At 42.9% G+C, this 16,110-nt stretch overlaps 1 protein-coding gene across 8 annotated transcripts in view; it reads right to left on the bottom strand.

Annotated features, from left to right (window-relative positions):
- The window catches only part of LOC115128111 (OX-2 membrane glycoprotein-like), a 34,891-nt gene extending 29,241 nt beyond the window's left edge, over positions 1 to 5,650 (bottom strand). Inside the window, exons 1-5 of one of the 8 annotated variants that reach the window (XM_029657809.2) lie at positions 5,537 to 5,650; positions 3,640 to 3,694; positions 3,425 to 3,503; positions 2,913 to 3,233; positions 247 to 576 (exon numbers count right to left, since the gene is read on the bottom strand). In XM_029657809.2, the coding sequence (XP_029513669.1) occupies positions 247 to 576; positions 2,913 to 3,233; positions 3,425 to 3,497 (724 nt within the window). In that variant the 5' untranslated portion in view covers positions 3,498 to 3,503; positions 3,640 to 3,694; positions 5,537 to 5,650. Of the gene's footprint in view, positions 1 to 246; positions 577 to 2,912; positions 3,234 to 3,424; positions 3,504 to 3,639; positions 3,695 to 4,108; positions 4,565 to 4,601; positions 4,733 to 5,097; positions 5,255 to 5,536 lie in introns of those variants that run through there. The other 7 variants (XM_029657790.2, XM_029657780.2, XM_029657752.2 and 4 more) reach the window with 7 other exon arrangements.
- Between the last annotated feature and the right edge of the window lie 10,460 nt (positions 5,651 to 16,110).

Raw genomic sequence — 16,110 nt, 5'->3', positions numbered from 1 at the left:
CTATGGAGTGAAAGAGCATTCACCAGTCTGGTTCGTTCAGCACAGTCAGGTCTGTATCATATTAACTATCATGCTGGGGATTCAAACATCATGCACTACTCAGGCTCACACTGAGTTACACCCATACAGCACAGTGTAAAACACAAGCACCTGAAGGTAGGTATGCTGGCATTATAATCTAGTATCATTACTATAGATTACTCTCATTACTATAGACAGTGAGGAGGATGTTTAATTTAACCCTACCAAAGACAGTGAGGCAGACGGTAGCACTCTTGGTGCCCTCTGGGTAGGTGTGGTACTCGCAGGTGTAGCAGCCCTCATCCTGGATGATGACTGGTCTGATGGACAGCTGGCTGTGGGAGAGGGAGGGGGTCAGCCAGGCCCTCTCCTGGTAGGGTGGCTCGATCATGGGGTCGCTGTATTTGGCATAGGAGGCTACTCCGCTTGAGTCCCGCTGCTTTGCTGTATGTCTCCACAGCACTTGCTGTACCTTCTCTGGTAGGCCATAGGAGCAAGACAGGGCTGCCGCCTTACCACTCACCGCTGTCTTGTTACCCTCTGCAGTCACACGGGCTGGAGGAGGGGGAAAAGAACATGCTAATACAGGATTAAAAGGGCAGACACACAGACAGAGAGACGGGCAGACAGACAAGTACACACACGCACTATGGTATGCTATCTGTACGTCTAACTTTCTGTCTGGAACAGCTGTTTCTGATTGTCAGTATGTGCATCCCCTCCCCTCCTCAGTCAGTGGTCAGTAACCACACAGGACCCATCGATAACACATGAGTATGCTCCCACAGCTTCTACTTAAAATGCTGATATGGGAACATAAAACAAAACACATGGGGATGGGGATGAGGAGTCTTGATATCTCTATAGTATAGAACAGGGATCATAAACTATACTGAATAAAAATATAAATTCAACATTTGAAGTGTTGATCCTATGTTTCATGAGCTGAAATAAAAGATTACAGAAATGTCCCATACGCATCTAAAGCTTACTTCGCTCACCCCTGTTAGTGAGCATTTATTATACATGTATAGTCACTTTACCCCTACATACATGTACAAATGACCTCTAACCTGTACACCCGCACATTGACTCTGTACCCCCCTGTATATAGCCTCATTATTGTTATTTTATTGGTTACTTTTTATTTAGTAAATATTTTCTTAACTCTATTTCTTGAACTGCATTTTTGGTTAAGGGCTCTTAAGTAAGGATTTCACGGTAAAGTCTACACCTGTTTTACTCGGCACATGTGACAAATATGATTTTATTTCTCCTTTGTCAAAATAATCCATCCACCTAACAGGTGTGGCATATCAAGATGCTGATTAAACAGCACAATCATTACACAGGTGCACCTTGTGCCAGGGACAATAAAAGGCCACTAAAATGTGCAGACTTGTCACACAACAGAATGCCACAGATGTCTCAAGTTTTGAAGGAGCGTGCAATTGGCATGCTGACTACAGGAATGTCCACCAGAGCCTTTGAATGTTCATTTCTGTACCATAAGCTGCCTCCAACGTTGTTTTAGAGAATTTAACAGTACATACAACCGGCCTCCCAACCGCAGACCACATGTAACCAGGCCAGGACCTCCACATCCAGCTTCTACACCTGCGGGATTGTCTGAGACTAGCCACCCAGACAGCTGATGAAATGGTGGGTGTGCAACACCAAATAATTTCTGCACAAACTGTCAGAAACTGGCTCAGGGAAGCTGATCTGCGTGCTCGTCGTCCTCGCAAGGGTCTTGACCTGACTGCAGTTCGGCTTTGTAACAGACTTCAGTGGGAAAATGCTCACCTTCGATGGCCACTGGCATGCTGGAGAAAATGTGGCATGTTGGTGTTTTCAGTCTTTTATGTCCAACAATTAAATAAAAATCACCCGCCAGTTTGGGAACCCTGCTACAGAGGTTTATCAAAAGAGGAGTGAATAGGGAAAGGCGTGTGATTTGTTTTTGTAATCTGCAGAGAAGTAGCATGCACTGAGAGTTCATTGAGAACAACATAGGGCACAAAAAAAAGGATGTGCAGAAAATAAAGTCTACATTTTATTCATTATTATTGAACCATGCTGGTCATTTATGAACATTTGAACATCTTGGCCACGTTCTGTTATAATCTCCACCCGGCACAGCCAGAAGAGGACTGGCCACCCCACATATGCTCTCTCTAATTCTCTCTTTCTTTCTCTCTCTCGGAGGACCTGAGCCCTAGGACCGTGCCCCAGGACTACCTGACATGATGACTCCTTGCTGTCCCCAGTCCACCTGACTGTGCTGCTGCTCCAGTTTCAACTGTTCTGCCTTATTATTATTCGACCATGCTGGTCATTTATGAACATTTGAACATCTTGGTCATGTTCTGTTATAATCTCTACCCGGCACAGCCAGAAGAGGACTGGCCACCCCACATAGCCTGGTTCCTCTCTAGGTTTCTTCCTAGGTTTTGGCCTTTCTAGGGAGTTTTTCCTAGCCACCGTGCTTTTACACCTGCATTGTTTGCTGTTTGGGGTTTTAGGCTGGGTTTCTGTACAGCACTTTGAGATATCAGCTGATGTACGAAGGGCTATATAAATAAATTTGATTTGATTTGATTTGATTCAGAAACAATAACAGGCTCCTCTTAAACTTTATCAGAGTGCCCAAGCTGCTGACCAGAACATTCAGTCCTTTCTTTCTGTTCCTCTCAGTCATATTAACTCCTCTAAGATCACCAATTCAGAAGGAGGGAGGGAAGGAGGGCAGGAAAGAGGCACACAGGAAAGGGAAAATGATGAAACAATGATTGGCACATGCTCATGTATTCAGGTGTAACCCTTAGACTACTATCAAAGAGTGACACCGCAATGGCACAGAGTCAATCTGAATGGTCTCCTCTACTTACATGTGACGGTGAGGCAGGTGTGTCCCTCCTGCGATCCCGCCGGGTACAGGTCAAAAATGCATGTGTAGCAGCCCTCGTCTCTGAAGCCCACCCTGCGGATGGTGATGGCTGAGGTGTCCTTGGGGGAGGGGGCCAGCTCGACATGCTGCTGGCCGCTCACGCTGTCCTTCTGGCTGGGCTCGTAGGTCAACAGAGTCTTGTTCTGGACATCCAGCCAGCGCACCTGTTTAAGGGTGTCCCCACGCCCCTTGGATACCATGCAGCTCAGAGTGAAGGGGAGCTCCACTGGGGCCTCCACGCGCTCAGGAGCCGTTACCTTGCCTGGGACACGGATAGGGGTGGGGACAACAGGGTTTACAGATCAGTCAAACAACGCATGCACTTGTGGCATGTAAAATGTCTAGCACTGTATACAACATATTGGTTGGTGGAAACGTGCATTGCCACAATATATGTGAACTTCCTAATAAAAATAAAAATGTGTCAATATTTCGTGTGCTATGTCCACTCACACTGCAGTCTGACCACCATCAGTAGGGACACACACAGCTGCAGGCATCGCATCAGGGAGGACTCACACATCATAGTCTGCTTTGGGCAGAGTAGAGAGGCATTGGACTGGGGGACTGGGGTCAAAGTTCAAAGCTCCAAGACCAGGGTAAGTCACTAACTAAAATAGTTCCAAATAACCTCTGTCTGTGCCATCATCCAAAAAAATTAAACTTACGGTCTGAACACGCTTCTTGAGTGGTTTATAGGAGTCTCATCTTACGCTCTGTCTCCTAGGAAAGATGACACACATGAATTTGGGTTAAGCCAGTATTGAAATCTGCCTTTGAAGTGCAGATATAGGATCAGTTAACTAAATTAGACATTTTAAGGCCAAATGCAGGGCATCATTCCATCATCAAGGGATCAGCCACGCCCATTACACACAAGCCTTTCCTTTGATTCAATGGTTGCCATGCTCTACCAGACCGAGGCTACAATTGAGTCCATTGAGGACAAATGATCATGAACCCAGCATTTGCTTTTGAAATATCCAATTGAATAAAGCCCACCTCAAAAGAAAAACAAAGGCTGTTTTGAGTTTTGCCTAAAATGGAAAGGGGTGTGTTGTAAAATGCAATCGCTTCACTTTCTTGAATAAGATTAGGCCACTTGCCAGCTTTGAAATAATTATTGTGAAAAATAACCTGTTATCCTATGAACACTTAGACCAGTGCTTTCAAAACTTTGGGCTGCGCCCCCACTATCAGATTCGGCAGGAAGGGGTTCAGAGGTACAGGGAGATGAAAAAAATGGGGAAAAAACCTTGATTTGACCATTAATTCATAAAAACAAGTTCCCATCTCAAGAGGTCAAATAAAGAACAACACTATGTGCCTATTAAGTGCGAGGCCAATTCCAAGGTAACAGAGTGATGCTGAGACCTTTTCACTTTAAAATGTATGCCAAACAAACACCAATGATTAAAGTTAAACAAACCATGCAACTCTATCCACAAGGATGACTTTTAACAATTTACAGACACTTTACAAAAACTTGAAAAATGTCATGTCTAGCCTGTCTATGCATAACAGCGTTGACATGTTATGCTACAATCAATTAGTTTCCCCATCACGAAACACCAGCAAATGGCCACAAAGAGACACCAGCAAATGACCACAAAGAGTAGAACCAGCTCACCTGCTTTTACACTATGATTTGACTATTATATCTTCAATGTTTCTTTTGAAACAAATATTTAAAAAAGGAATAGTTTCACCATATTAAGATGAGTTCAGTTCACAAAACAGGGTTTACCTTAAAATGAGAGACAAAAGTAAATGAATCACATTAAATAATCTTCAGAAATTAATTTGTCAAAGCAACAAAATAACTAGCTTTACAATGATGGTAAAAACTTGAGACATTTTGAGGTTAAAATCTTCCTAGATGTCACAGAGGGTGCACCAAGGGACATGTCAAAATGCAGAATTTTAGCAAGTCCTTATTCACATTTAAAAAACGACTCTCCGTGTGGTCTATATTAAAGTGCACTTCATTTAGTAAAAGCTTTTAAAATTCAATATTGGTGGTTAATTTCTACTTAAAATATCACAGCGATGTAAAACGCGCCCATTTCGTGGATTGACTGCATCATCATGAAACGTTCTCTTATACAATACATTTAATAGTTTACCTCTCTCTGTGTGTGGTGTAGTCTGCGGGCGTTACTTTGATAGCTAGATTGCACACTTTACTCTCACGGTCCGTGTATTTCATTGCGTGTCTATTACGGGTGTATTTAGAGCAGGTCGGGGTAAAATCCCGCCTACCTGTGAGAGTCTACTCAAATCAGGACGGAGTGAATGGACGGGTTAGTTGTTACAAAACTAAACCGACGCGTGCGCAACTATGTTTCTTATGGACAGAAAAGAGCAGAGGCTCTGAGCTGTCCGATCAGCTCCATTGTCTACTTGCGCAACTATGGGGCAAAACAAATTAGTTTAAATTGTTGACAACATGTAAACTATATTTCGTCTACAATATCTTTTTTTAAACAAACACATTTGAACAATTACATGACATCCGTCAAAACAAGCTATAGTATCAAGAACAAGATGAAAGGAGCTACTTACAATTCCCCACATGGGAGTTTTGTCAATCTTGCTTGTAATCGGGCCATCCAGAATCACAGAAACATGCTGTCCCATGGCAGCGCAGACATTGTTTTCGTGACTTGTCCGCTAACCCATCTATATGAAAGGGCATTGGGCAACAGAGGAAAAGACCGGTTTTGTCGTAATGCATGAAATTGTAGGTTTATGTCATGGTGCCAACACTGGTCATGCTTCGTGTCAAATAATTGCATGTCCAATAAAACCTATTGAAACGTATTTTCTTCACTCTGTCTGGAAACAAGATCTAAGTAACTGAGACCATACTTTTAAGAATATAATGATTTTAAAAAATCGGTTTCCGAATACCAAAGGGGAAATGTCATTACCACCATGTCATAAAATCTGCTATTTTAGTTGAAAAGGTCATTACAGAAATTGTACCTAAGGTATTTTGTATAACATTTCACATTATATATATATTTTTTTTAACTATTTTGAAGTTGTAATTATATGTATTCATCATTGCCATGTCTACATATGCCTTGATGATACTCAGAAACATGTATTTACCAAATCAAAATGTTAAGATTATTCCTAAAATATAAAATATTAAGAACATGCATACAGTATAAAGGTTCACATATGGGAAAAATCATCAATATCAGTTGTAATTGACTTAGTATTGTGGTAATGACAGAGTGTGGTGGAAATTACATATCATATACAACTGATGAAAAATACCATTAAATATTTTGTCACAGTAATTTTATTGAAGATATGGGACAGACCATAAAAAAACTCAAAAAACTAAAAGGTCACATGCCTCAAGAACTTAAAGAATATTTTATAACAATTTGGGATTCGATGCATTAGGCATAAATACAAGGTTAGAAACACTGGTTGACATTAAACAAATGATTGGTCACTGGCTGCAGTCTATTGATTCAGAGACATGAGACAGGTGTGTGCTCACTTAAGATGAGGTTTTTCCCTTAACCCCCTCCGGACATAGACATAACTGATATGGGCAGAATGCTTAAATTCTTGTTAATCTAACTGCACTGTCCAATTTACAGTAGCTATTACAGTGAAATACCATGCTATTGTTTGAGGAGAGTGCACAGTTATGAACTTGAAAATGTATTAATAAACCAATTAGGTACATTTGGGCAGTCTTGATACAACATTTTGAACAGAAATGCAATAGTTCATTGGATCACTCTAAAACTTTGCACATACACTGCTGCCATGTAGTGGCCAAAATCTAAATTGTGCCCAAACTTTTTCTTTGTATTATCTTTTACCAGATCTAATGTGTTATATTCTCCTACATTAATTTCACATTTCCACAAAGTTTTTCCTTTCAAATTCTATCAAGAATATGCATACATGTATCCTTGTTTCAGGTCCTGAGCTACAGGCAGTTAGATTTGGGTATGTCATTTTAGGCAAAAATGTGCAAAAAGGGGTCCGATCACTCTATTGCTTAACGAGAGACCAAATTTCCTCCCAGACGTCGCCATCAAGCATCACATGCCATTTTGTTACTGGATGAGGCTCAGAGACAAGCCCAAGCACATTTTCTGGTTGGTACTGTACCATACAATGTCCTCTCTCATTGGCCAAAATAATCGGTTGGCTCCCTCACGACTCATGGTTTTTCAATATCTTGTATAGTACCAGGGTATAGGGTCAATATCATATTTCACAACACACCACTTTCCAATCAGTCTCTCAACACACCAATTTATTTTCTCTTGAGGTACCTTTTCTTTGTTTCTTAAGATACTCTTGGTATCTTATAGGATCTTGTTTGATTTAGTTTAAATACACACTACATTACCAAAAGTATGCGGACACCTGCTCGTCGAACATCTCATTCCAAAATCATGGGCATTAATATGGAGTTGGTCCCTCCTTTGCTGCTATAACAGCCTCCACTTTTCTGAGAAGACTTTCCACTAGATATGGGAACATTGCTATGGAGATTTGCTTCCATTCAGCCACAAGAGCATTTGTGAGGTCCGGCACTGATGTTGGGCAATTAGGCCTGGCTCGCAGTCAACGTTCCAATTCATCCCAAAGGTGTTCGATGGGGTTGGGGTCAGGGCTCTGTGCAGGCCAGTCATATTCACCCACAACAATCTCAACAAACCATTTCTGTATGGACCTCGCTTTGTGCACAGGGGCATTGCAATGCTGAAAGAAATGGTCTGAAACAGGAAGGGGCCTTCCCCAAACTGTTGCCACAAAGTTGGAACCACAGAATTACCTAGAATGTCATTGTATGCTGTAGTGTTAAAATGTCCCTTCACTGGAACAAAGGGGCCTAGCCCGAACCATAAAAAACAGCTCCAGACCATTATTCCTCCTACACCAAACTTATCAGTTGGCACAATGCATTGGGTTGGGTAGCGTTCTCCTGGCATCCGCCAAACACAGATTTGTCCATTGGACTGCCAGATGGTGAAGCGTGATTCAACACTCCAGAGAACACGTTTCCACTGCTCCAGAGTCCAATGGTAGCTAGCTTTACACCACTCCAGCCAACGCTTGGCATTGAGCATGGTGATCTTATGCTTGTGTGCTTCTGCTCGGCCATGGAAACCCATTTAATGAAGCTCCCGACGAACAGTTCTTGTAATGACATTGCTTCCAGTTGCTTTCAGCAACCGATGTGGTTTAAATAGCAATGTCCGTACTGTGAGACGCCTAAGACAGCGCTACAGGGAGACAGGATGGATAGCTGATCGTCCTCGCAGGATCGGAACATCAAATCAAAGTTCATTTGTAACGTGCGCCGAATACAACAGTGAAATGCTAACTTACAGGCTCTAACCAATAGTGCAAAAAAGGTGTTAGGTGAACAATACGTAACTAAAGAAATAAAACAACAGTAAAAATACAGGCTATATACAGTAGCGAAGCTATAAAAGTATTGAGGCTACATACAGACACCGATTAGTCAGGCTGATTGAGGTAGCATGTAGATATGGTTAAAGTGACTATGCATATATGATGAACAGAGAGTAGCAGTAGTGTAAAAGAGGGGGTGGTGGGTGACGGGACACAATGCAGATAGCCCGGTTAGCCAATGTGCGGGACCACTGGTTGGTCGGCCCAATTGAGGTAGAATGTACATGAATGTATAGTTAAAGTGACTATGCAAATACGATAAACAGAGAATTGCAGCAGCGTAAAAAGAGACAATGCAAGTAGTCCGGGTAGCCATTTGATTACCTGTTCAGGAGTCTAATGGCTTGGGGGTAAAAACTGTTGAGAAGCCTTTTTGTCCTAGACTTGGCGCTCCGGTACCGCTTGCCATGCGATAGTAGAGAGAACAGTCTATGACTGGGGTGGTTGGAATCTTTGACAATTTTTAGAGCCTTCCTCTGACACCGCCTGGTGTAGAAGTCCTGGATGGCAGGCAGCTTAGCCCCAGTGATGTACTGGGCCGTACGCACTACCCTCTGTAGTGCCTTGTGGTCAGAGGCCGAGCAATTGCCATATCAGGCAGTGATGCAACCAGTCAGGATGCTCTCGATGGTGCAGCTGTAGAACCTTTTGAGGATCTCAGGTCCCATGCCAAATCTTTTTAGTTTCCTGAGGGGGAATAGGCTTTGTCGTGCCCTCTTCACGACTGTCTTGGTGTGTTTGGACCATTCTAGTTTGTTGTTGATGTGGACACCAAGGAACTTGAATCTCTCAACCTGCTCCACTACAGCCCCATTGATAAGATTGGGGGCTTGCTCGGTCCTCCTTTTCCTGGCCCCACCCGGCCAGGTCTCTGATCTCCTCACTATAGGCTGTCTCATCGTTGTTGGTGATCAGGCCTACCACTGTTGTGTCGTCTGCAAACTTAATGATGGTGTTGGAGTTGTGCCTGGCCATGCAGTTGTGGGTGAACAAGGAGTACAGCAGGGGACTGAGCATGCACCCCTGTGGAGCTCCAGAGTTGACGATCAGCGTGGCAGATGAATTACTTAAAAATCATACAATGTGATTTTCTGGATTTTTGTTTTAGATTCCTTCTCTCACAGTTGAAGTGTACCTATGATAAAAATTACAGACCTCTACATGCTTTGTAAGTAGGCAAACCTGCAAAATCGGCAGTGTATCAAATACTTGTTCTCCCCACTGCATATACACATTATAAGGTTTAAAATAGTTTCACAGTTCTTTTCTAGTCTCCGCCTCTTATAAAGAAACGGTCTGGGAGAAAAGTTACTTAGACATACCACTATAAATGAACTTGAGGAGTGGACATTTACTGCTAAGCCTTTAGATAACACTGAAATTATGTTTGTATAGCTGTGGATGCATGGGCTTGGTCTCATGAGTAGAAGGTAATGACGTAGGCAGTTACATCACAGGGGGTTGACTGCAAGCATGATAAAAGCAACTTGGGACTTTTCCTATTAAGTGTTCCTTATTTGTTAAGTAATTAAAACGGAGCACAGAAAAACGGAATAAACAATTGGCGAGCTTGCCAGGAGGGAGTGAGTGCAACGCTACTGGACGGAACCTGAACCCCCTTCTCTGATCACCAAATTATAATGTAAGCAGGCAACTGTTATATTGAAGTCCATAATTTATAAGAAGTGTGTGTTCAGTGTTTCGCTGGTATGTAAAAGCGCTGCCTCCCTCTTGTAATTGTAAAAGCAAAGGAACCTAAAATGTGCATGTATAAGTCAATGAATGTGTGGTAATTGTTGTATGTCAATGTGTGTTATATGTTATATGTATTAAGAAGAGTAGCTCGCCTTCTAGCTTGTTGGGGGTGCTGGGGTAACTTCCGGAAGGGTACTCAAGAGTAGTTAGGGATCAGAAGCTTTATCTAGCGTGACAGTTCTGAAACAGGCGATAACCTATGGGGCATCTGGAAGATAGGAATAATATGTTGTTTGCCCTTATGTGTTTGTTGTGAGTGAAATGCGCAGTGGGTGAGGAGATTTGGTCTGAGGACTGAGAGCCGTTAAGTGGATTTTTGATAAGGAGGAGGACGAGGAACAGTATATAGATAAAGGCATTCAATTGGAATAGTATAAGAAAATTATTTTTGGAAGTGAGGAGGGCAGGAAGGAGTTCTGTCATTGTATAAGAAAAGACGAGTTTGATAAAGATAATACCTATAAGACGTATATTACCCTACACCCTGAGGAACTAGTAATAACCTCAACATATTTTGTATTAGTTGAAATACGACCTATGAATGATAGTGTTACGAATCCCTTTTGGCCCGACAGTCTAGGGGGGATGGTAATGAGACCCGTAACATAACTCATGCAAATTATTATTGTGACAAAGTAAAAGTGTGCACGAAATAACCACGACAACAGAAATCTACCGTCAAACTCTAGGTTTATTTATAAACACACGGTAATGGGGGGAGCAGGAAAAGGGGCTGAGCTGGACCCAAGAAAAGAAACAATAAGTATTCAAAAACACCCCTAAGCTAGACTAGCCTACTTTAACAACAGCTAACTAACTAACCAAAAATACAGTGGGTGGTCCGCCCAGTTCTAACTAGTGTATTTAACAAAGTTCACCTACGGGTAGTGTATGCCCATGGGCGACTGGTCTTGGTTTCCCCCTTTTCCCACCAGCAACAAACAAACACCATAACCAAAAACAATACTCACAGGTGATGACAAAGTGCTATGGAGGTGCTTTAAACAAAAGAGAGGTTTAAGACACAAAGCGAGAGTGAAACACAGAGACCTACAGACATGGCATTTACAGAGAGATTGAGCTCTAGAACAAACGATGGGGTTTTTAAACCATGGGGAAGGAACTGTGATAGGATAGGAAGTAGGAGGAGGTGTGTCTTCTGATTGATGATTGATTGTTGACTGATTGGGGAGTGATGGTTTTCACCTGTGAGGGGAGAAGGAGAGAAAAGAAACACACAGGATACACACACACACAGGATAACTGTATCCGTAACACTCCCACCCTTAAAAGAGCAACCCTAGGGGTTGCGACTACAGTATTTCAATGAATACTCACAACAAAGCAACAACCTTGCAAAACATACAGAAATCATTTTCACACACGAGACAAAGCATCTGCCAACACATTATCAGAACCCTTTTTGTGGCGGATCTCCAAATTATAATTTTGTACAATCAGCGCCCAACGCATAAGGCGCTGGTTCTGGTTGTACATTCGGTGGAGAAAAACTAAGGGGTTATGGTCAGTATATACAATCACGGGTAGGGCACTGGAACCAATATATACTTCAAAGTATTGCAGAGCCAACAACAAAGCACGAGCTTCTTGTTCTATTGTCGTATAGTTTGTTTGACATTTATTAAATTTATGTGAAAAATAACAAACGGGATGATCCACTCCACTCTTGTCCTGCTGCAGTAGAACAGCACCAGCACCTCTGGCACTAGCATCTACCTCAAGTTTGAACGGTTGTTCAAAATCTGGAGCAGCAAGTACAGGTGTACTACATAAGAGTGCTTTCGCTGATTCAAAAGCTCTCTTACAATCAGGGGACCACACAAATGATCTAGCCGGACTAAGCAAATCGGTCAATGGAGCAACTACCGCAGAGAAATGTTTACAGAAGCTACGGTAGTAGCCAACCATCCCTAAAAAGCGGCGTAGCTCTCGTCTGGTGGTAGGTGCAGGGAATGCAGTTATAGCCAAGACCTTGGCATCAACAGGGCGCACCTGTCCATGGCCAACCTCTTTACCGAGATAGGTAACAGTAGCCTTCCCAAACTCGAACTTTGCCAAGTTCAGGGTTAGAGAAGCAGCTGCCAACCATTCACATACTACCCTTAGAGAGTCAACATGATCTGACCACTCAGATGAATAAATCACTAGGTCATCAAGGTATGCACTACAATTAGGAACGCCAGCTAATACGGAGTTAACCAGTCGTTGGAAAGTGGCTGGTGCATTTCGCATCCCAAAAGCCATGACTGAGTGCTGTAGGAAGTTGTCTGGGGTCACAAAGGCAGAAATCTCAGAAGCACGTGAAGTTAACGGAACCTGCCAGTAACCTTTTAAGAGGTCTAACTTGGTTACATACTTAGCAGCACCAATAGTGTCGATACAGTCGTCCAGTCGGGGTAACGGGAACGAATCTGGCATTGTGACAGAATTTACCTTTCGATAATCCGTACATAACCTGGACGTACCATCAGGTTTAGGAACCAAAATGCAAGGAGAACTCCAAGGGCTTGAACTTGGCTTAGCCAGGTCATTCTCCAACAAATATCTCACCTCATCCCTCATTATCTTCCTCTTGGAAGCGTTGATACGATATGGGTGTTGCTTGATAGGTGTAGCATTTCCAACATTAATGTCATGTTCCAACACATTTGTGCGAGTAGGAACGTCATTAAAGAGACATGGAAAACTGTGTAGTAGCCTCACAATATCATTGGCCTGTCCATCCGTTAAATGAACCAGACCGGATTGGATAGACAGCAGCATTTCTGAGTTGGGCAATCTAACACACTGCTGCTGAGTATTGCGCAACTCCAAGCCATCAACATCATCAATATGAGAGTCCACTATCATAGCAGTAGTAGCAGAGGAGACAGCAGTACCTTCCTCTGTTTTTGAACTCTCTAACTGTGTGATGGGTCGGGTGTGGTAAGCTTTCAACATGTTAATGTGACACACACGAGATCGGCGTTGTCTATCAGGAGTTTGAAGCACATAGTCAGTTTCACTTATTTTCTTTTCAATTAAATAAGGACCCGAGAAACGAGCTGACAGTGAAGATCCTGGAACAGGTAATAACACCAGTACTTGGTCACCTGGCTGTAGTGGACGAGAAACAGCCTCTTTATCATAGTGTCTTTTCATGCTCCTCTGTGAGGAAGACAGAGCTTCCTTTGCGAGAGCACAAGCTTGGTGTAGGCGCTCACGAAAGCGACTAATGTAGTCCAACACATTCTCATCTCTGGTACACAACTCTTGGGACAAGAACTGTTCTTTAAGGACTTTCATTGGTCCTCTCACTGTGTGACCAAACACCAGTTCAGCCGGGCTGAAACCTAGGGACTCCTGCACAGTTTCACGAGCAGCAAACAAAACTAGAGGAACTCCCTCATCCCAATCTTTCTCAGATTCCAAACAATATTTACGTAGCATAGACTTCAGTGTCTGATGCCATCTTTCAAGTGCACCCTGAGACTCTGGGTGATAGGCGCTGACACACGGTGCGTAATTGACAAGGATTTTAACACCTGCCTGAAGAGCTTGGATAGGAAATTGGTACCTTGATCGCTTTGTACCACCCTAGGTAACCCGAATGTCGTGAAGAATTTTATTAAGGCTTTACTCACTACCGGGGCTGTAATCCTTCTCAGAGGAATGGCCTCGGGGTATCTTGTAGCCATACACATTATCGTTAACAAAAACTGGTTACCCGATTTTGTCTTCGGTAACGGTCCGACACAATCAACCACCACATGCTCGAATGGTTCACCTATGACAGGTATGGGACAAAGAGGAGCGGGAGGAATAACCTGATTTGGTTTTCCTGTTATCTGACGTGTGGCATGTCCGACAGAACTGAGCCACATCTTGTTTTAAACCCGGCCAAAAGAAATGTCGAAGGATCCGATCATAAGTTTTTGTGATTCCTAAATGACCAGACCACTGGTGATCATGAGCAAGGGATAACACATTTTGTCGAAAGGCTGTAGGAATCACTATTTGGTAAACAGCATTCCAGTCTCCATCCGCGTCAACATGGGATTTCCATTTACGCATGAGGAAATTACCGTCAATGAAGTAAGCCACGTTCTTCTTCTTCACATCTTCCAATGAGACAACACTAGAAAAACATTTAGCAAGCTTGTTGTCAACCTTTTGGTTAGCAATCAGCTGCTCACGAGTGACTGGTAACTGTATTGCATCAGCAATAAGTTCAACGTTCTTTGATTCTTTCCTGGGCTGTTTGTCAGAGGTGATCAGCTTCTCAGAGGTATCACACAATCCATCTTCTTGATCAACCTCTTTGAACAGAACAGTGTTCGACAAATCTATCACGTCACCCTCTTGTAGTGCCTGAGCACGAGTGACAGCACAAGCGGGGAACACATGTGGATAACTCTGTGCCAGCTCATTCGAGAGAGAGTGGTCACTTTTATCCAATACTTCCAATACGGGTACTACCTTTCCTCCGGCAATATCGTTACCCATTATAAAGGTCACACCTTTCACTGGCAACATAGGGCGTACCCCCACTCTGAATATTCCACTGATTAACTCAGTGTACTTTCACAAAGTGCAATGGCACTGGGACAAAACCCATTTCAATACCCTGCACTAACACACTGGAACCACAGTATGTATCGTCAGATAAGGGCAACACATCAGACAATATAAACGACTGCGCCGCACCAGTATCTCTAAGGATTTTAACCGGTCGTTGAGACGCTTCGTCATTCGTTAGGGACACAAAACCCCTCGAAAATGAATGGTTCATAACTGCGGTCGGGGACTGAGACTTTCAAACTACAGTTACCCTGAGGCACCTGTTTTGTTGCAGACCTCACAACCTTACCAATTAGAGCAACACCGGTTGGTGGCTTGGCACGAAGAGGCATCCCTTGTTTGCGTTTAAGCAGGAAGCAATCATTAATCATATTGTAGCGGTATTTATTAGAGAGGGGTAAAGAAAGATTTTGTTCGGGCGCCAGGCAGGTATTAACCATGCCGAAAGGAAAAGAGTAGAATAGAGAGAGTACCACTACCAGACCCACACACATCAGCAGAAGAGACTGCCTAGATTGTAGCCTGTTTACCAGATAGCCAGTGGAGAGAAAAAAGAATACACACCATATAAAACCCACATCACAGCACAGGGGTAACCCAAACACGAATACCTCATACAATAATACTAATACTAATAATGGCAGAGCAATTCAACAGCAACTTCATACAAGAACGAACCCAGTCATCAACATAGGATTTGCAATAATCTGTATTATTTTCTAGTGGGTGAGTGCAGAGGGTATGAATGTGGGGGGTGTTCAGCGACACAACAAAGGCCTTAAAAATGTCCACAGTCTTCTCGGCCACATGTCAATAGTACACCCCAGCTCAATACAGTTCACATAATATACAACTTGCAAGCAACCTACTAAAATGTCCATCCAAATACTTCTGGCAGGGAAATAATAGTCCAGCTCTAATGAACTTCAAGGGGAAGTGCATTTGAAAAATAGAGAGTCTGTTGCAGGGTAAAGCACTGGAATGAGAGGAAAGAGAAAGAGAGAGAAAAAGATCAATCTTAGCTGTGGTCTTCAGGCCTGCCGGTGTCTGACTGTCCGATGGTTTGTTGGTTTGTTTGTTAAAGCTTCGCAACAATGTTGCTACTAATCCATGCGATCCATAAAGGGCGCGGTCCCAAACAAAAACAACCACGATCTAAAGCGATCACACCGATGATTGAGTTAAATACTTTATAAACTACAAACGCTGAAAACAAAACTTCTGCAGCACAGCACACACAATCAAACTGTCGCGCCACCCAAGAGATCCTCCCCAAAGAGCTGAACGAGCTCTCTTTATTTCCTCCTTCCTTACTGCTCATGCACTCTTAAAGTGGCAGC

The sequence above is a fragment of the Oncorhynchus nerka genome, linkage group LG1 (assembly GCF_034236695.1).
Source record: "Oncorhynchus nerka isolate Pitt River linkage group LG1, Oner_Uvic_2.0, whole genome shotgun sequence".
Lineage (NCBI taxonomy): Eukaryota > Metazoa > Chordata > Actinopteri > Salmoniformes > Salmonidae > Oncorhynchus > Oncorhynchus nerka.
This window is presented reverse-complemented; position numbering and strand designations above follow the sequence as displayed.